At 37.0% G+C, this 21,831-nt stretch overlaps 1 protein-coding gene across 3 annotated transcripts in view; it reads right to left on the reverse strand.

Annotated features, from left to right (window-relative positions):
- Positions 1-21,831, reverse strand: part of LOC124723211 (glycogen debranching enzyme) — a 211,486-nt gene that overhangs the window by 12,979 nt on the left and 176,676 nt on the right. For all 3 annotated transcript variants that reach the window (XM_047248399.1, XM_047248398.1, XM_047248400.1), the window contains exons 19-23: positions 20,964-21,142; positions 15,969-16,071; positions 13,544-13,769; positions 8,427-8,574; positions 5,731-5,946 (exon numbers count right to left, since the gene is read on the reverse strand). In XM_047248399.1, coding sequence (XP_047104355.1) covers positions 5,731-5,946; positions 8,427-8,574; positions 13,544-13,769; positions 15,969-16,071; positions 20,964-21,142 — 872 coding nt within the window. The remainder of the gene's footprint in view (positions 1-5,730; positions 5,947-8,426; positions 8,575-13,543; positions 13,770-15,968; positions 16,072-20,963; positions 21,143-21,831) is intronic.

Raw genomic sequence — 21,831 nt, forward strand, 5'->3', positions numbered from 1 at the left:
GTGTGTATGTTATACTTTGATAGATAAAGCTTAGGAACAGTGGGAAAATGCAGTCTGAAGTTGTGAAAATCATGCATAATGTAGAATCACTATGAGAATTTCAAATATTATGAGAAAAAACTGACCAAAAAAAGGATTTAATTAAATAGTCAAAGCAGCACAGGTGAAGTGATTTGGACAAGGGCTCATGGTCTGATGGAATCCCTGCTAGAGTCTATACAGAATTTGCAACTGAGTTGGCCCCTCTCTTAACCATGATGTGTACCATAGATCTCTTGAACAAAAAGCTGTTCACAGTTGCTGGAGGAAAGCATAAGACACATGAATCTACAAGAAGAGTAAAAGAAGTGATACACAAAACTGCCACCTATATCTTTTACATTTATCTATTGTAGAATATTAGAACAAAGAGCTCAAATGTAATAAGGTATCCCACGCAGAATGGCCTCCTCCGTACCAACCAGTGTGGATTCCAAAACATTTGTCATGCAAAACCCAACGTGCAATTTTCTCACATGACATTCTGAAAGTTGTGGATCAAGGCACTCAGGTGGATGCAATACTTACTTTCTGAAAATAATTTGTATCAGTCCAACTAAAGTGCTTATTAACAAAACTACAACTGTATGGGGCATCAAATGAGACTGTGGCAAGATCGAGGCATTTTTGGTAGGGAGGATGCAGTACATTATCTTGGGTGGAGAGTCATTACAGATGTAGAAGTAATTCCAGGTACACCCCAGGAATTTGTGTAGCCTCAGTCTTTTCACAGATGATGCAGTTATCATACCTCAAAAAAGTTGCACAGATATCCAGTCAGATCTTGATAAGGTTTCAAAATGGTACATACATTGGCAATTTTCTTTAAATATTCTGGGCTTTCCACAATCTTAAACATAGTATCCTATGACAACAACATTGTGTAACAACTGTTATCATTCAACTCATGCTACTCTGCTGCAACAATTTATGGTGACATGAACTGGAACCATCACACAGAGTTAATGACAGGTAAAGCAAGTGGCAGGAATCAGTTCACTGATAGGATACTGTAAAAATCCTGTCAGTCTGCAAATGATATTGCTTACAAAATGCTCATCCCACCTATCCTATAATACTACTCAATTGTGTGGGATCCAGTAACACGGCTTGTTGACAATATGTGAAAAAGAGCAGCAAGAATTGTCACAAGTTTGTTTAACTCCTGAGAGAGTGCCACAGATATGCTGAGTAAAAAGAGCTTGCAGGCTCTTGAAGATGTATGTAAACTATCCCAAGAAAGCCTACTTAAAAAATTTCAAGAACCTCAATAAGGCAAGTAATATACTATAGCCTCCAATGTATAACTCCTGTAGGGACTGTAAAGACAAATTAAAGCATACACATCGGTATTTAAGAAGTCATTGTTCCCACACTCCATATGTGAATGGAACAGGAAGCAGCAGTGAAATGGGATACAAACAAGCTCCCTCTTTGCAAAGTTAGAATTTAATTCCTGAGGGTATTTTTGTTCAGTCGTTATAGCTACAAGAAACTGTGTTTTTCTCAGAAGACATGTTTTGCTTTATTGAAATAAAGCATCATCAGCAGTCTGTAATTGAAGATATTTACAATTTGATTAATTTTATAGATTAACAAATTGTTGACTTTTACTTATGGTAATTTATGCTTGGTTTTTCAGCTACATCAGGGAATGCCACCTGTCAGTACATTTTTGGTTTCTTTCTTCATTAGGCACTGATAATTGTGGTCTAATTTTACACACAGTTCTGCAAAACAGCATAAAATTAGACCACTATTATCAGTGCTTAACAAATAAAGGAACAAAAAATGTGCTAATGGACAGCATTTCCTGATGTAGCCAAAAACCGAGCACAAACTACCATAAGTAAAAACATACAGTTTATTAACAAACTGTTTTTTCTATCTAGAAAACAAATCAAATTGTAAATATCTTTAATTACAGACCACTGATGATGCTTTAAATCAATAAAGTGAGACACATCTGGTGAGAAAAACACTCATTTTCTTATATATGTAATGACAGAACAAAAATATCCTCAGGAATTGTAAAGCAACTACAGACAATATGGCCACACAAAGAAGAATTTAAAATTTAATGTCCCTTCAATATCAGTATTAGGAAAATCAACCCTAGCCTTTTTTAAGGAACCATCCTGATGTTCATCTGAAGTGATTTAAAGTAACTGAGAAATCTAAATAAGTATGGCTGAACAAGTATTTGAAACCCACTCCTCCTGAATGAAACTCCTGCATGATCACCAGTGTACTGACACATTTGAGTATCAATAAAAGAGAAGAATAAAAAAGTAGCTGTAGGTAGAAAACACAGTGAGCCACATTAAACTTTTGTAACACAGTATAAGGACAAATGAAGTGTAGGAAAGAAAATGTCTCATACATCATTTCTTAACCATTACTATTATTATGATTATTATTATTATTATTATTATTATTATTATTATTATTATTATTTTTATGCTGACAAACAACTTTGTAATCAATTAAAACATGTAAAAAATTCAAAAAATGTTAAATATATGAACTATTATACAAACAGAGATAGTAGGTCTAAAGGAAGCAATTAAAATAAATGAATAAACAAATATGTAAAAAGTCTGTGCAGCAGCATGCAAGATTTGATAGGAAAAGGGAAAGGCCATGCTACAGATGGATTTGTAGCAAACTAAGAGAAATAAACTATTTAAGAGCTACGCATGAGAAGTTTAAAACTGAATGTTATGGCATAGAACATTTCAGCACTTACACCTTGAACTGAAATACATGCGATGGAAAAGACAAAATTATGGTGAAAACATCTGGAAGCACATTTTGCTTTACATACATTGATAAACCAAATATTTTGATCAAACCTCTGCTATAAAAGGTATAGACTAAGTAATGTCTCAGGTGCATTTTTTCAATAAAGGAAACGTGTGGCACACTAATTGGGATGAGGTTCAGCAAATGTTCACATGCTGTGGCATTAATTTATATCAATAACCATGGAATATCTACATCTATATTCTGCAAACCACTGTGAAGTGCATGGCAGAGGGTACCAGTTTTCCAAATCCATTTACATGTGAAGTGTGGCAAGAATGGTTCTAATTAATCTAATCTTGTCTTAACATCCCTATGAGAGTGATACATGGATGGCTGTAGTATATGCCTTAAGTCATTATTTAAAGCTGGTTCTTGAAACTTTGTAAGTAAAATTCCCAGGACAGTTTACATCTGTCTTCAAGAGTCTGCCAGTTCAGTTTCCTCAGCATTTCTTTGACATTCTCCCATGGTTCAAACAAACTTGTGGCTATTTTTACTGTCCTCCTCTCTATACATTCAGTATCCCCTGATAGCCCTATTTGGTATGGGTCTCGCAAACTTGAGCAATATTCTAGGATGGGTCAGAAGAGTTATTTGTAAGCAATTTCTTTAGCAAACTGGTTGCATTTCCCTAACATTCTACCTATAAACTGAAGTCTGCCTCCTACTTTACCTACAGCTGAGCCTTTGTGATTGTTCCCTTTCATATTCATACAAAGTGTTACACCCAGGTATTTATATGAATTGACTAATTGTAACTGTGAATTGTTGATATTATAGTCATAGGATACTATGTTTTTTTGTATTGTAACATGTAAATTTTACATTTTTGAACATTTTGGCACGTTACCAATCTTTGAATCACTTTGAAATCTTATCAAGATCTGACTGAATATTTTTGCACCTTGTTTCAGATAGGGAAAGAAGCCATTCAAGATGACACTATTTCACGTGTAGCAGATGAGGAAACTGATGTGAATAGTTCAGAAGGGAAAGCAAAACAGTACACTGAAGAAGCAATACAGAGGACATTTGGTGAAATAAAAATTAATCTTACATCATCATCTGAAATAAGGAAGAAAATCATGACTTTAAAAAGAAAAAGTTCATATGGAGAAGATAATATGGCCAATAAGACATTAAAAAGTTGTAGCCCTCTAATATGTAATGTTCTTAATCACAGACATAAAACATCATTAACTCAGGGTTTCCCCAGAAAGATTGAAATATGTCATTGTTATGCCTCTCTATAAAAAAAGCAACTCCACAGACATCAGTAACTATTGCAAGTGTCACTCCTTATATAAGTATCTTAAGGTTTTAAAAATGTAAAGTACTCCAGAGGTGTCACCCACCCGTGTAGTACTGGGATACTTAGCCAGTTACAGTTTGTGTTCCAAAAGGGCCCTTCTATTGAGTCAGCAGTTTAAACATTTACTGACCACATGATAAAATGTTTGAATGGTAAAACATCACCAACTGGGATCTTCTGTGACTTATCAAAGGCATTTGATTCTATCAGTCATAATATTCTATTAGAGAAGTTAACTTTTTATGGAATATGTAGTTCAGTAAATCCCTGGTTTAGTTGTTATTTAAGAAACAGAATGCAACAAGTTACTTTAGGTTGTTTGAGTAACAGAAAGAGGGAAGTCACATCATCTGCACAGTTAGATCTTGACCCACTAGTGTTCTAGCTTTATGTTAACTATGTGCAATTTAATTTTAATCAGGAGGAAGAATTAGTCCTGTTTCCAGATGATACAAGCATTACTGTGAATCTAAACAAAGAAGCATCAACTGAGAAAGTAGTAAATTTTGTGAAAGTTACTGAATGGTTTTGCACAAATAGGCTGTTTCAAACTTTGAAACAATGCTGTTCATCCAGTTTTGTACTGTCAATAACATCTCACCTCCTATTAATTTAATATACCAGCACAAAAGAATAAACAGGGTAGAAAATTTTAAGTTCTTAGATGTGCCTATTAATGAAAACAAACTGGAAAAACCATAGTAGACCTGCTAAAACATTGATGTTCAGCTACAACAGACAAGTGAAATGGTGAGTCAAAATAATAAAAGGTGTTGGAACAACGGCAATGTATTGCATTGTCAGATGGATCATACATGCTATTTGGTAGGTCACGAATGCGGTCTTCTGGCTGAATGCTTCCTTGAAATATGGCTTAAATGATGCATGTGGTTGCTGTACAATGATATGCGGAACGTTCACTTAAACTGCCCTCAGTTCTTTGGTGAAGCTGTGGACTATACAATTATTATTCAATAAATGATGACATAATATTGTTGTGAGACTGTAGTGATCTTTCAATAATGAAAACTTTTATTTTACAGTCTTGATCACATGTAAATAAAAATTTGAATATAAAAAGTGGCCCATTATTGCATTTCAATGCAATCAAGACAGCAAAATAAAGGATTTCACCAATATTATTGTTGAACATTTATATAACTGCATGGTTGATATCTTTTCCACAGAAAATTGCATTTCTCAGCAAGACAATGGTCCAATCCCCAAAGTCAAGACCTTTTCTGTTGCTTTCAGGAGTTCAAAATGATACATTACAATTGACTTTCTGGTCTCAAAGTCTGCCAAATATCAAGTGTGTCAAACCGATGCAGAGTGTCATCTCAGAGATTCTCCAAAAGAAATGCATATCTTTATGTGGATATCTGTTTCCATCTGTCTTTGTACTTACAACAAGGACTTGTAGATCCATGCCATTGTGAACAGTAGCTGCCAAATGTGGCTACAGAAACTACTGACTGGATAATCTTCATGTTATGGCTCTTTAGTCATTATTTGTGTTTCAGATGTTTCTTACAGTAATTATAACATAGAAAAAAATAGTTAAACCATACCATTCTTGCTACTCCGTTGTACACTGCTGTATGGGAAACGTCCCTGTTCATGAAGACTTGCAAGCCACCTTAAGGTTGATTTACACAGTGCTACAATTTCTACAGCACTTCCATCACGTGGGGTTGCTGGTTTCCCCCTGTTGCCAGCCTTATCACTGGAACCCATTTTGTCCATCCATGTCCCACAGTTGTATGAGTTTCCTCCAAAGACAAAACCTGTAAAACAATTATCAGATTACATAAACATAACAACTGCAAGCATATTTTCAGTCACACTTCACAAGCTGATACATGATTGGGCTTCACAGCCCACTGATGCAATGTTATCAATGCGTGGTGGAGAAAGGATGGGAAGGTAATTGTTCCTGTCATTTCCAAAGGACCCATCTTGAAATTTGCCTTATGTGATGTAGGGAAATGACAGAAAACTTTGCAGATGTCCATATTGCAATGTGAACTCTAATCCTCCTGAAGGTGAGTCCAGTGCCTCAACCACATTGTCACCTTCCTTGTTACCCTAATGCCAGGGTACAAGAGCGTGGAGAAATGTAACGCACACAGAAAATGGCAGTTAAAGTGCTACATGCTGAAGACAGTGACCAAAAGGAAAATGGCAAACTTTCAACTAGTTCTCCACCTGAGGTAAAACTATTTGACTTAAAAATAATGAATTAGATATTGATCTGACACCTAATGAAGATGCCATGTAACTAAGGCAAAACACATCCAGGTGCACAAGATAAATAAAAAAACTTAATGTGCAGCAACCAAAACGTGTTTTTATTTTATGTTATTTTATTAACTACTGTAATTTAAATACAGCTGCTGTGAAAATGGTCAACACAAGAAACTTGTAATTAAGTCCATTTTTCAACAAGATGTCGTGCATGTATTTACTGAAGGCCATTATATTTTATTACTATTTGTCAACGCAGAGGTTTACCATGCTTTAAACATTTGCATGAGCTTGTCATTTCTTTGAGATATATTTTTCAGCAGCAAGTAAACCGCAGACACTTTTCCGTAGTCAACTAGAGGACTTAAGCAAGAATCAACAATTTTATAAAATGTTGGACAAGTAACAGAATTGTTGTCATATATACATGCAAAATCATTAATATAGTGGTCATATTCAACGTGATTCATGCTGCCTTTGGTGTGTGCAGATTTTTGTGTGTTGACCACTTATGATTGCAGTGGCAGAAAAAATTATGCCACATGTAGTGAATAACAATAATCCTTTCTGTGAAAGCTGAACTAGAGATTAATAATTTGATAAATATGTCAATTGCACATTATGTAGTTATTTATAATGAGGATTTGTAAATCAATTGATGCCATGCAGACACAGAATACATCAACAGAGAAACATAACCCAACACACAATAAATTAATCACACCAAAGATATGTCATGCTAATACCAGTAACATTAAGTCTAGCCTTGATAACGGCATTAATCTGGCAAGTAAGAATGTCCACAAGTTTCTTCAGATGTGCCATATCCATCTGAAGCCACTCATTGAAAGTTAGATCCCAGAGAGCTACCAAATTGTGTGGTTTTCAATTGCTAGGTTTCACTTGCTGATACAAATAGTCCCAGTCATTTTCTATAGGATTAAGGTAGGCCAGTCAAGGCACGACAGTGTGCTGAGTGTTTGTCAAAACAGTAACATATGTGTGTATACCTATGAACACAGCTGTTGTCATGTTAGAAGACAGGCATATCCACAGCATACTAATCATGAAGATATAGAATAAAAGTTCACTGAAAGCACTGAAGTAAACATCCTGGTTCATGTTCATGGTAGCATGAATAAATGTGTCCAAGTCATTGTATGAAAAAAGAAACCCAAACATCATAAAACCACCTTCACCCACTGTGGGTGAGCTATTGATGTACTTGATGCCTTGCTTCATTTGAAAAGAGCCAAAATTGCAACTCACTGGACCGCACTACATGCCTCCAGCCAGCTACTGTCTAGTTTCTGTGTCATTTGGCCCACTGAAGGCTTGCAGGTTTACGCGCTGCTGTGAGCAGTAGACTTTTGCATGTGTCAGAATCCATGTCTATTACAGGCAGTTTGTTTCATAATGTTCACTTGGAAACTGGTTGACATGGGCTTGCATTCACTTATAGTAGCAATTCTAGTCATTAACGAGGTGCACCACTTGCCTCTGATCCCTGTCAGTTATGTTCTCTTTATAATCATTGTTCTTATGCCATGCTACATGGCCACAAGTGGTACACCATTTATTGTAGACATGATGAACAGCCTTCATTGACATACCAACTAATTGGGAAACAGTCATGGTGTGGTCATGGACATGTCCAAACATGTAAACATGTTAGCCATTATGTCACATCTACATGTCAACCAGTCTTACTGTGCTGATTCCATAGAATGGACTGGCAGATACACACCACTTCAATGCCATGACTTATGTCAGTGGTGGACAGTCACATGACCACCAGGTGCCAGTTCACCATTATCTACAGTGCTCCAAAATGACCAGTGTGCTCTTTTACAGTCAGGTGACTACTACTTTGTTCAGTGAGTTTAAGATAACAGCAAAGTACCCAATAAAAACATAAATACGTATATTAGCAGAAGTTCAGTTAAAAGATATTTGGTCTTGAGTATTGAATATGTTAGTCTGTTATAAAAGAAATGGGCTGTTTCCTTCAATAGCATACCTGTTTCTGGATGTACACCTATTTGATTGTTGAAGCCTTTGTCAGTCATATGTGCATCAATACTTCGACCAGCATTACGCTCTCGGAAGCAAAGGCCTTGGAAATGAACACTTAGTGCCTCTTGCATGACATCATGGAGAGGCTGATCCTAAAAATAAGGAAAAAGCAAGTTATTTTTCAGTAGTTCCTTATTTTAATACTTTTATATTGCCAGTTTGAGATGACCTGTTGGTGAAAAAGCAATTAGGGATAGTTCATAGGTTTGAACTGGGAAAGGAAATCATCCAAGTCTTTTATAAAGGAATTGTCCTGGCAGTTGCCTTATGAGGTTTAGCAAAATCATGGAAAACCTAAATCTGGATTGCCAAATAGGGATCTGAACAACCATCCTCACAAATGTAGGTAGGTATCAAAGCTTGAAATGGTTTTGATATACTAATTATAGGGAGAAGCATGCAATTAGAATAAAAGATTGAACAAGTAAAGTATTGGATACTAGAATTATTGAAAGCAAAACAAAACAAAATGTTAGTGATGGGTTCATATTTTGAAATTAATTTAAAATTTTGCAGATTCAAACTGGTGATATTGTAGAAAGTGAGAGCAGTGTAAACAGTATGAAATTCCTTTATAAAGACTGCGGGGGTTTAACGAATGAAGAAATATGGCTGCTTACGTGACAAGAAGGTGATTAACTTCCAATAAACTGTGATCTGATCACTAATTACTTATATACTGAATGTACTCAATGAGAAGATGGCTCTGAAGATTTAATTTGTATTTTAATGGAAAATAACAGAAATGACATTAAAGAAGACATTCAAGAACAGCCAGTATTTGCCATTAAGCACTTGTAGCAATAAGACCAAAATCAAATCCCATCTACTGCCAATCTTGCTGAATACAGCATAAGTGCTCTACATAGGTCACACATGCACAAGATAATCAGCTACAAGAGTACTGTTTACCAATCGCTGGAGGAGTGAACACTAACTGCTGGAGTGTCAATATGTACAAGAGACTTTAAGTCAACACATAAATTGATATATTACAGGGTATAGCTTGCAGAGTGACAACAGAGGCTGAAACTCATTAACAGGAATACTTTGGACCGGGCAATATTCGTTTGTGGAGTGATCTCTTTAGAAAACCACATGGACCTCTGTGTTTCCAGAATGAATTTTTCACTCTGCAGCAGAGTGTGCATTGATATGGAACTTCATGGCAGATTAAAACTTTGTGCAGGACTGTGACTCAAACTCAGGACCTTTGTCTTTCATGGGCAAGTGCTCAACTGACTGAACTACTGAACTACTCAAGCATGACTCACAACTCATCCTTTTTAACTCTACCAGTACATATTCTCCTACCTTCCAAACTTCACAGAAGTTCTCCCATGAAATTTGCAGGACTAGCCACTCCTGGAAGAAAGGGCAGTGTGGAGATGGGGAAGGATGTTTCAAGAATGAATTTTTCACTCTGCAGTGGAGTGTGCACTGATATGAAACTTCCTGGCAGATTAAAACTTTGTTTGTAAGGTCGGAGATAGGTACTGTTGGAAGTAAATCTTCATAAGTCATGACTCGTAGCTCAGTCAGAAGAACACTTGTCCATGAACAACAAAAATCCTAAGTTCTCATCTGACATGCAGTTTTAATCTGCCAGGAATTTCCAGCTCTGTGTTGTTCCATATGTAACTGTGACTACATGGATCTATGAAAAGACATCTTTGTCGATTTTGTACATGTTCATACAGGGTGTCCACAAAGTCTGGGTGCACAAGGATTTCTAATAATGGTACTCTTTAAGTGGATGAGAAGGATGGGCATATTGCAAGATTGCAGAAGAATTTAACCTCTGACACCCTCATCATCAACCTATTTGTTTTACTGCCATCAGGAAATTAATCACCAAGTTTAAAGAAACACGCTGTGTGTTGGACAAACCTTGTTTCGGACTACCAAAGACTTCAAAAGAGGCTGTCTTGGCCAAGGTTTATGCTAGCCAAAGGAAATCACCATGTTGGATATCCACGGAATTGGGTGTTCAAAGGTCAACCACCACAGAATCTTGGCAGAGGAGAGGTTTCATCTGTACAAGTTATGGATATTGCACCACTTAAATGAAGATGACCTCAATTAATGCATGCAGATGTGTCAATGGCCTGTAGATAAATTGGATGAAAATATCAATTTTACTAAAGACTGTGTGGTGTTCAGTGATGAAACTGTGTTTTATGTCAGTAGTAAAGTGAACAGACAAAATCTTTGATACTGGTCTCAAGGCAATCCACATTGGACGAGTCCATCTAAACAGCAGGGCTGCCAAAATGTGATGGTGTGGTGTAGTTTATGGAAAGCTCATGTGCTAGGACCTTTCTTCTTTGATGAATATATACTGGGTGAGACTTATCTGAACATGTTGAGACACAAAACTGATGCCTCAAATTGAGTGTTTGGGTGAGGGAGTTCAAAGACCAGCTTCAGCAGGATGGGGCCCCTGCCCATTTTGCTGCAGCTGTTAGAGATTGGTTGAATGGCAATTTTCCTCACTGGATTGGGACAAGAGGTCATGTGGAGTGGTCCCCTCATTCCCCTCATTTCTCCACTTGATTTCTTTTTCTGAGGAATGCTGAAAGAGAAACTTTACTCGATGAAGATTACAAATTTAAACCACCTGACAGAATGCATTCCCAGTTAGTGTGATACAATTGACAGAAATTCAGACCTGTTCCATCCATTTAACCTTAATATTGAAAAGTGCATCAAATTATGCATTGAAAAGCACACAGATCATGTTGAAGCTATTACTGATTAATGTTAAAGTTACTAAAATGTGGTTTATTATTATTTTCAGAATTCCCTAGGTACCCAGACTTTTGGACACACTCTACAAGAAGAGCAGGTGATGGTTTCATAGTAATATGTTACAGTGTTTATAAACACAGTTCTTGTTTTCAGTGGAAAGCAAAGAGTGGCCATTACAATCTGCAGCTTGATCCTCAAGATAATCTCAAGAGATTTGTTGGTATTGACTGTTCTCTTCCCCACTCCAGACCCTTTCCATGCTAAATTAGCATATTTTTAACAAGCATGATATTCACTTTTAATGAAGCAATCACACTCAATATTAACATGACTTGTGCTACAAAAAATTGTCATGTCCATTTTGTACAATACAAGTATGTTGTAATCTCAAACATAAAATCTATATCAGGAATCGTTTCACATTTTATTCATGCCACACGATGTGTTCTATACTTTGAGTAAGTTTTATCTCATTTGACATACAACTCGTGATTCCTCCTTGATTTGCACAAATACTATGTACAGTTATTGCCAGGCATAAACCTGCAATTGTCTGCTTCTTCAGAATTTTAGTGCCACCTTTTTATCAACAATGTTCTTCCTGAATAAATTCTTGTTCTGCAGCAGAGTGTGTGCTGATTTTGAAACTTTCCTGACAGATTAAAGCTATGTGCTGGACCTGAACTTGAACCTGGGACTTATTTGTTTTGTGGGCAACTGCTCTTATTGACAAATCTACCTATGCCCTACTCATGACCTGCACGCACAGCTTCATTTTTTCCAGTACCTCAACTTAATTCTGTGAAGTTTGGAAGGCAGCATAAGAGATAATTATGGTCATTAGTCATGCTTGTATAGCTCATTTACTAGAGCATTTGCCCACATAAGGCAAAAGCCCCAGGTCTGACTCCCAGTTTGACACACAGTTTTAATCTTCCAGGAAAGTTTCAACAGTATTCCTACTTGTTATACACTTTGCTATAAGCAGTGTAGTATGTAATGACAATGGCATAATATTTGGAGTGTGTATTACAATTTTGTTGTGATACAGTACTGATACACTGAGTTTAAAAATGTTCTACAAAAACTGGACAAATAATTGAAGTGTACTCTATTATTATAAACGAGAACATTGCAATTGATTTGTATAAGACATTTATAAATTTAAGAAACACTTCAATGAATTATCCTATTTATTTATAACTTTTTAAATGCTGAATCAATACTCTATGTAGTGCACACTGTAAATATTATGCCATTATTGTTATGCGCTACACTGCTTACAGCAAAGCATGTAGCTAATAGGAACACTGTTGTTAAGAAGTGGCTTTAGCATTCTGAGGATGCAATTACAGTTACATGCATTATAATGTCTGCATGTAGTATTTGTACATATCAAGGGAACATAACAAGTTGTATGTCAAAGGAGATGAAACTTATGCAAAGTGTAGAAAATATGATGTGATACAAATAAAATATGAAACAATTCCTGATATAGACTTTATGTTTGAGCTTAGATCATGTTTGTGATGTACAAAATGGAAATATAAGTTTTTTTCCAGAACACAAGTCCTGTTAATATTGAGTGTGACTGCTTCATAAGAAATGAATATCATTCTTCTTACAAATATGCTGTTTGGCGCAGCAATGGTCAGGGGTGGGGAAGAGGACAGTTAGTAAACACAGGCCTCTTGAGAGCATCTGGAGGATTCAAATTGCAAGTTGAACTGGCCACTCTGTGACCTTAATTGTTTCCCATTGAAAACAAGCTTTGTGTGGTTGAGCACTGTCAACATTTAACATGAAATCATCACCTGCTGCACTTGTATAAGGAAGCACATAAGCTTTGAAGATATCTTTTTATAGCTCTGTGAAGGTGGAACACATTCCATGTGGAACACTGCTGAGGTTCTATGCTTCCTAAAGATTTCCAGACCATATGTAAACACTATCTGGGTCAAAGGAGTCCTATTAGTGAGTTTCAGTCCCTGCTGTCACTTTATGAAAACCTAGAATAAGAAATTTCTGAACATGCGCACGCACACACACACACACACACACACACACACACACACACACACACACACACACACACACACACACATATATATAATCATATATATATATGCTATGTCCACATGTAAGGAATATCACAGTCTAGCAGAAATTACAAATCCAAAGAAACAACACAGGTCCTGGTTTCAGATATTCAGGTTGTACAGCTGAGACCGAAAGAAGAGCAAAAATAATTTTAATAAGAAGTGGACGGGAGAGAGGACAAATGAAGAAATAAATACAACTATAACTTACAACTTGACCAGCAGGGAGTGCTGGAGAATCATCTGTTGGGAAAAGTCTTGACACTTTGTCTTTAAGAATGTTATGTCCATCTGGAGCTTCATTAACATAACTATGAATGCAATGCAGCCACCACCATACTGCATCACGACAATTGAAACGAGCCTTGCTTCCTCCATCTAAGAGATTAGGTATAAGTCCATGGCGTAAGCAAGCAGCATAAGCAAGAATGTGATACCTAACAGAGAGCAAGAAAAAAGCATTTTCATGAAATTATTCAAATTATCCACAACTGTAACAGTTAGGATACTACTATAGTATTTACACCCCACATATTATTTATTTCAAATAGTTATTTAATGTTATTAAGATTTTATAAGTAGTACTTTACATAATATAAAGAGGATGGATCACAGCTCACAAACTAGAGACAATGCCTAGTAACAAAGCAATATTTACTAAAAATGGAAAAATGTTTAGGTTTTAGGCAAAGTCAATGGCTAGAGCTTCTCTCTCTCTCTCTCTCTCTCTCTCTCTCTCTCTCTCTCTCTCTCTATCTCTCTCTCATGATGCTGGCTCCTGCTGCAATCAGGTGGTTCTGTCAGGAGACAAGAGTAGCTTTACATGCACACACACATGTGCAGGTTTGTGTGTGTGTGTGTGTGTGTGTGTGTGTGTGTGTGTGTGTGTGTGTGTGTGTGTGTGTTTTATATGGTGTCCAGTGTGAAGGAGCCCCAGATTTCAAAATTAAGTGTCTTGAAGACTCCAATCAATATAGTGCAACAGACAGTATGTTTGTTGTGAAAGCTGTACGAATTTTATACAGAAGTTTCAAAATAGTCCAAAAACGTGCTAACAAATGGCATTTTACACTGTGCAGCTCACAGAGTATCGGTGTGCACAATTAATCTCATCCTCTGGAAGCATATTTTGCAATCACATCACAATATTTTCAAAATGTCCGCCACTAGCAGTACAGAGGTGGCACACACAAACAATGAAATTTGCCATCACATCCTGTAGTGTCAGTGGAAATGGAGTCAGATGTCACATAGATTGCTGATTCCAGCCTGTCCAGCATGGTGGGATGGTTCCAGTGTCTTTCAATGTTCTCTACAAATCTAATCACAAGGAGTCAGATCGGGCAAATACGGAGGCCAATCCATCCCTGCACCAGTAAATTTGCAATACACCAACAAAATGACTCTACTCCTGAAGTATTCACCAAGAAAGTGAAACAACTGTTTGGTGCAGTGGGGTCTCGCCCGATTTGCATGAACCACTCAGTGCCTGTCTGATCCTCAAACGCTAACTGTGTGGTGACAAATTGCACCAAAATTGCAATGTAATGTTCACTCGTGATAGTTAATTGCATGAAAAAAGTACCAATAATGCCTCCACAGCATACCATAGCCCAAAAAGTAAACTTGGGAGAATAAGTGGTTTCATTTCACACAAATGAGGATTTTTGGAACCCCAAAATTGACAGTTTTATCTATTCACAATTTTATTTAGGTGGAAGTGTGCCTCATCTGTGAAACAGGTGGAGCCTACATAACATTCTTCATTATCAACCACTGTTAGAATGTGGTTTGAAAAGTCTGGCCCCCACCACACAGCTTGTACGGGTATGTCCTGGTGGCTCTGGACCTCTGTATAACTTCTGTATAAGATTCTTGCAGCTTTCACAATAAACATACCATTCATTGCACTTATTTATTGATCTTAGTTTTTGAGATATTTAATTTTATAATCAGGAACTCCTTTGAAATCTTACAATGTCTGCATTTCATTTCAAACAATAGCCAGTTAGCATTTCTCATTTCTCAAATCCTGTATATTTTAGGAAATGTAGATAGATTTTTTACCACAATAATTAATTAGCCACCACAGGAATATCACTTGAAGCACATGTTGCATGTTATTTTACAGTGTTACTATTGTGGAACACTACAGTCATCTACAAAATTTGTGTGTGTCCTAATCTGACACCACAAAGTTTTCTTTTAGACAGTGTTGAGTAAAATCAGTTTTACATGAGGTGCTCACCTTTGGAAGACTAAGGTACAAATTTCCAAAAGTAAACAGACATATTATATGTATTGTGGAAATTTGGAGTGGAGTGACTCTGTTCCCTTGGGATAAAACTTTTATAACAACAGCACAAGGACATGGTACTCCAAGTTATTGCTTGGTATTTCATGCAGCTATTATGCATGTAAATTTGCACTCTGAGCTACTGAATATGGATAATGTCACCAGAACGGTTTTTATCCTAGTAACATTGCAAAGAAAGAGCAACTGGTCACAGAGTTCTCTTCATTATTAATAGACGATGTCCTGTCTTCTATAACAGAAAATAATTACTAATTTGCGTGAATGAATAGCTAAATGATATCAACTGAAAAAAGAGTTTACAATGATTCTCATTAGTTACCTTGCATCTTGGTATCTGCCTGTTAGGATGAATAGACCTCTTAGTGCAATGAAAGTGTCTCTGCCCCAGTTGCGTACATAACCAGTTGCAAAATGAGGTAAACCTGCAAATAAAAAACATGCTTTAGTATGCTCAATGGACACATGAACTGATGAATTTACTGCCACATGAGTATTGATTTCATATCATCATCACAATAAACTACAGTTAAATCTTGAATTGTTAGAACAAGAATCCACACACATTGTAATTTTTGTTAACAGACTATATTTGTAGCTTTGAAGATATATTTTAAACCTGAAATTTATTGTGACATTAACACATTGGCACTCTTCACTCATGAAGAGAAAGTTGTTTAGAAAGAAACATAGAAAAGCTCCAGAGTGTTTAAAACTGTACTGTACATGTGTCACTGTAGATGATTATTCATTCATCAAGTGGGGAACCAAAGCTTTCTGGCTCCCTTAGGATTATTTGAGAGGCATAAGATATTTGCCAATATATAGTCCCAGCCACTTCTGTGTCTAGCGTCATCATCACATTACAGTCATTATACTACACTGTATATAAAATTACCATAATCATTTTCATTTAGCTTAACTCTTCCATGGACCAACTTTTTCCAGCAACACAAGAATATTAAAAATTTTGCATTAAATGCCATTCGTTCATTCATTTTCTAAATTTTTATTTCCTCTTTTTTCAGATGAAAACCAACTCTACAACAAAAAATTCAATGAAATTTACGTAAATATGCTGCAATATCAAGTGGAACATTAGAGTAATAGCACATACCTTGTCTCTTGTCTCTATTGAACCCAACTGACAATGTCTATATGTTTGTTCTGAGATGGACATGTGATTACTAACTGGACAAGTCATGCATTCTCTGGTACTGTTTTAGTTTTTGACACGAGCCTTAGTGGTCACCCTTTCTGTTTTTGAGATGAAAAGCTACCAATCAATCGTCTTGCAAGTCACAGCCAACAACTCAGGTGATCTTAGTAATCTTGATGTTCTTTATTCAGCATTCATAAAATATGAAAGCATCAAAAATTACCAAATCCCCTCAGAAGTAAAAATTCTGATGCCACATCTTGTAGGAATGCAGACCAATAATATCAGTTGGACTCTAGATGACTGAAAAACTGTGACCTGTTCAGACGAGTTCTGATTTCAGTTAGTACGAGCTGATGGCAGGGTTCAAGTGTGGTGCAGATCCCATGAAGCCATAGATCGAAGTTGTCAACAAGGCACTGTGCAAGCTGGTGATGGCTCCATAATGGTGTAAGCAGTGATTACATGGAAGGGACTGGATCCTGTGGTCCAACTGAACCAATCATTGACTGGAAATGGTTATGTTTGGCTAATTGGAGATCCTTTGCAACCGTTCATGGACTTCATGTTCCCAAATAACAATGGAATCTTCAAGAATAGCATTACACCATGTTCCCAGCTAACAAGAACACACTGGAAAATTTGAGCAAATGATTTGGCCACCCAGATTGCCTGACATGAATCCCATCAAACATTTATGAGACATAATAGAGAGGTCAGCTCATGACAAAATCCTGCACCGGCAACACTTTTGCAATTATGGACAGCTATACAGGCAGCATGGTTCAATATTTCTGCATGGGACTTCCAATGACATGTTGGGTCCATGCCACATTGAGTTGCTGCACTATACTGGGCAAAAGGAGGTCGGACACAATATTAGGAGGTATCTCATGGCTTTTGTCACCTCAGTGAATGTGACGTAGCATCATGTGAAAAGTGCTCAATCATCAATAGTATTGATCACTTCCAATGATTTTATTGCCTGATTCATGCAAAGGCATATCAAGGATGTTACTATTAAGTGTTTGTGTTCTTATAATCTGTTATCATTCTACAAGTTACGTGCAATTTTGCTGTTTTGATAGGTGAGCCTTTTAATTACAGAAATGTGTATGGTTATTTTTTTATCCTTGTCCTGGATAATTCTGTATACTGTTGCAGCTAAAGTCATTAAATCTTGTATGGCAGAAAAGTGAGCAGACAACATACTATGTACAACTTTAATTATTATTTTGTGTGACCCTTAATCTGGTGCAAATCTTTCTAGCTCATGCCACTTCAGTGATGTGCATTTCAGATGTGTTAATCCTTGCTTAGTCAGTGGGAACTATACTCCGACCAACTCCTAGTTTTACTTTGTTCCCAATGACCCACCTTACCATTTCTAGTGTCACCTGACATCTGGTGTAATTTTTCAGAGCTTGTTGCAGACGATGTATTAATCTGAACTCAACATTTAACATACTTGTAGGAGAACAAGTTATTCTCCTCCTCATTTGATATTTGCAGCACACAAATAGTGCGGTAGCATTTCATCATTTTTTCACCACAGCACATCTAATGAAAGTGCTACAAAAAAAATGAATCCCTTCTATTGTCACTGTGAGACCTGGATATGTGGTGCTTCCTCAAATGATGAAACAGAAATGTAAGCTGCGGGCAACGCAACTTCAGTTTCAGCATTCTCATAACACTGGACAACCCTAAGGACACCACAACAGTGTCTAGAAAAAAAATAATGATGGAGCTAAACCAATGATGAGCCTTCTGCTTGCTATTGCCAGATACAATAAGACCATGTAAGACATTTATAACTTTGACCAACTATAAGAACACTGTTATTGGTCAGCATTCCTACGAGACGTGGCATCAGAATTTTTACTTCTCAGTGGACTTGGCAATTGTTGATGCTTTCATATTTTATGGATGCTGAATAAAGAAAATCAAGATTACTAAGATTATCTGAGTTGTTGGCTGTGACTATCTTCACCACTGAACACTAGTGTCTGCTGTGCCATAGACTTCATGCATGTACTCCTTTGTGTAGCATTACTGACCACAGGTGCTGCAAGTGATGTCATACTGTTAGCGAAAACACTCACATGAGTCGTCTGCTCCAAAACCCTACTAATGCCAAATTTTGGTGCACTGTTCTAATGGGTAAGTTTGTCATACGTCTCTCACTAATTTCCATGGTTATTACATTCAGCATTTTTGTCTGTTAGCACTGACAACTCTACACAAACGTCATCACTCTCTGTTGTTAAGTGAAGGCCATCAGCCACTGTATTGCCCGTGGTAAGAGGTGATGCCTGAAATTTGGTATTCTTGGCCACACTCTTGACACTGTGGATCTCAGAATACTGAATTCCAAATAATTTCCAAAATGGAATGTCTCATGTGTCTAGCTCCAACTACCATTCTGCATTCAAAGTCTGTTAATTCCTGATGTGCCATCATAATCACATCAGAAACCTTTCCACATGAATAACCTGAGTACAAATGACAGCTCTGCCAATGCCCCATGTACACGACACTACTGCCATCTGTATATGTGCATATTGCTATCCCATGATTGTTGTCACCTCAGTGTACAACCAGTATCTCTAAGCCTAGTCTGTGCAGCTTTCTCTTTCACCCCATCCTTTTTGCATTTAATATGGAGGTAATATCACATGGAAGATGATCTTATTAGAGATGGAAGATCTGCTAAAGAATTCAGAAAAGAATAAAAAAAAAAAAAAAAAAAAAAAAAAAAAACACTGGCATAATATTACTTACAAAAATTTATTGATATTTTCCACAGCAGTTAAAAAAAGCCCCAAAACATTAAATCTACATCTACATTTATACTCCGCAAGCCACCCAACGGTGTGTCGCGGAGGGCACTTTACGTGCCACTGTCATTACCTCCCTTTTCAACACCAGTCGTGTATGGTTCGCGGGAAGAACGACTGTCTGAAAGCCTCTGTGCGCACTCGAATCTCTCTAACTTTACATTCGTGATCTCGTCGGGAGGTATAAGTAGGGAGAAGCAATATATTCAATACCTCATCCAGAAACGCACCCTCTTGAAACCTAGTGAGCAAGCTACACAGCGATGCAGAGCGCCTCTCTTGCAGAGTCTGCCACTTGAGTTTGCTAAACATCTCTGTAACGCTATCACGGTTACCAAATAACCCTGTGACGAAACGCACTGATCTTCTTTGGATCTTCTCTATCTCCTCCGTCACCCCGATCTGGTACGGATCCCACACTGATGAGCAATACTCAAGTATAGGTCGAACGAGTGTTTTGTAAGCCACCTCCTTTGTTGATGGACTACATTTTCTAAGGACTCTCCCAATGAATCTCAACCTGGTACCCGCCTTACCAACAATTAATTTTATATGATCATTCCACTTCAAATCGTTCCGCACGCATACTCCCAGATATTTTACAGAAGTAACTGCTACCAGTGTTTGTTCCGCTATCATATAATCATACAATAAAGGATCCTTCTTTCTATGTATTCACAATACATTACATTTGTCTATGTTAAGGGTCAGTTGCCACTCCCTGCACCAAGTGCCTATCCGCTGCAGATCTTCCTGCATTTCGCTACAGTTTTCTAATGCTGCAACTTCTCTGTATACTACAGCATCATCCGCAAAAGCTGCATGGAACTTCCAACACTATCTACTAGGTCATTTATATACATTGTGAAAAGCAATGGTCCCATAACACTCCCATGTGGCACGCCAGAGGTTACTTTAGCGTCTGTAGACGTCTCTCCATTGATAACAACATGCTGTGTTCTGTTTGCTAAAAAGTCTTCAATCCAGCCACACAGCTGGAAAGGGTAGGCAGAGATCCAAAGCTCTATACTATTTATGATTTTTACAATTCAATTCAATTAAATTAAATTGAGACCTTTTGCACTCCAGAAAAAGTAGGTCTAATGCCATTAACTGAAACAGTCTGAAACTTGATACAATTATAATCTGAGGGAAACATATTCCTCCATTCACCACAACCTTCATGACAGCTTCAGTCAAATCAATGACAAGTCCATGATTAGATTTTATATTAATTAGTGGGGTTAAAAATTTAATTCTATTTACAGTAACATTGGTTTGATCATAACACACAAAAGTATAACAATTGCTAACATACCTGCTGAAAGAGTTACACAAGCCTGCACTTCTTTTCCTTCACTGTCTAGTCTTGTTAGTGGCAATGGAGGTGCTAAATTTGGTGATAACTGTGGCAATGGTGACGAGTGCACAACAGATGCACACTGTACAGACCCTAGTGCCAAACCTCTCAAGAAAGTTGAGCCATCCTTAATAAATCTGAAAGTAAGACATCATGTGAAGACATAACATTAATTTTAACAAAGTGAGAGTTACATCTACCAGTGTCCCTGAGTATCAGACAAAGCCTCTATTACTTCACAAGCAGACAGTGTCTCATAATCAGCAGTTGCTCAGTCACTCACAAGACTGTCATTACTGTGATCAAGTTGCTACTGAACATCTTCATCTTTTCCTCTTTTCTGAGGTGTAAAACACACTTCTACCAAACATGAATGAAAATATAGCCAATGTTAGAAAGAACCATATTCTAAATCAAAACCTTTCACAACTGTACCACCTCATAAATGACCTCCCAACAAGTACATTTATACAAAAAATAAATTTTCACTAATTTATGAATGCAAAACTAATATGCAGGAGCTGTAATCTCTCTTTGGATGAATTATACCAGCAATACATCAGTCACAAAAAGTTTGATGAAACATGTTTTATCAAGTGAAGTTCACTGACACGCATGTCTGACATATACATGAGGCAGTAGTGCAAACAACCACATGTGAACAAGATTCTGAAAACTGTAAATGTAAAATATGAGAATTATGGATTGCAAACGATTGTACAGGCTGTGCAACATACTGTGGCTGTGTTAAATATTTGTGTAAAGGACTTTGCATGAACATCAATGATATTTATGGTCTTCAAATGAAGGTAAACACAAAATAGGA

The sequence above is a fragment of the Schistocerca piceifrons genome, chromosome X (genome assembly GCF_021461385.2).
Source record: "Schistocerca piceifrons isolate TAMUIC-IGC-003096 chromosome X, iqSchPice1.1, whole genome shotgun sequence".
Lineage (NCBI taxonomy): Eukaryota > Metazoa > Arthropoda > Insecta > Orthoptera > Acrididae > Schistocerca > Schistocerca piceifrons.